The sequence below is a fragment of the Sinocyclocheilus grahami genome, unplaced genomic scaffold (assembly GCF_001515645.1).
Source record: "Sinocyclocheilus grahami isolate Dianchi unplaced genomic scaffold, SAMN03320097.WGS_v1.1 scaffold6069.1, whole genome shotgun sequence".
Taxonomy (NCBI): Eukaryota; Metazoa; Chordata; class Actinopteri; order Cypriniformes; family Cyprinidae; genus Sinocyclocheilus; species Sinocyclocheilus grahami.
The window spans coordinates 1-593 of NW_015510592.1; the positions used below are offsets into that span (position 1 = coordinate 1).

Consider the following 593-nt stretch of genomic DNA (forward strand, 5'->3'; position numbering starts at 1 on the left):
TAAACCACGCCTCTATTATCGATGGCATTCGATTGTGCCGTGCCAGGAGGTTCCGCTACAAACACATGGATCTGAATGACCTGGAAGAAAAGCTGAAAGAATCACAGGTAGATTACTGGATTTCATGCAAATCAGAGGTTGCACTGCAAGCTTCAAGTGGTTTATGCGCATGGTGATATTTAAATAATGTTTGTACTAAACTGACTGTGTTTTGGCTTGATATGTGGTAAGGACTTGTTTGATGAAAAACAGAAAATATAATGCAACAATTTAAGTCAACAATTAGAAATGTCTAAACTTAATAAAAAAATTTTTTGAAAATGATTTAGTTTCTCAGTTCATGCACTGTATTTATTTACAGTCCTCTCGTCTGAGGTTGGTGGTCACAGACGGCGTGTTCTCCATGGATGGTGATGTGGCTCCTCTGCAGGGTATCTGTGATCTGGCTGAGCAGTACGGTGCCTTGGTCTTCATTGATGAATGTCATGCCACTGGATTCTTGGGTCCCCGTGGTCGGTGAGTGTACAGAAAAAAAAAATGGTAGCAAAACAGTCGCGTTCCGGAAATAAAAATGCAATTCATGTTCTCCATCA

General features: G+C 40.5%; 1 protein-coding gene across 1 annotated transcript in view; it reads left to right on the forward strand.

Moving 5' to 3' along the window:
• Positions 1-5: 5 nt before the first annotated feature.
• LOC107577441 (2-amino-3-ketobutyrate coenzyme A ligase, mitochondrial) overlaps positions 6-593 on the forward strand; it is a gene marked incomplete at its 5' end in the record, with an annotated part of 3,376 nt that continues 2,788 nt past the window's right edge. Inside the window, 2 exons of the mRNA XM_016263518.1 lie at positions 6-107; positions 362-516. Of these exons, the coding sequence (XP_016119004.1) occupies positions 6-107; positions 362-516 (257 nt within the window). The remainder of the gene's footprint in view (positions 108-361; positions 517-593) is intronic.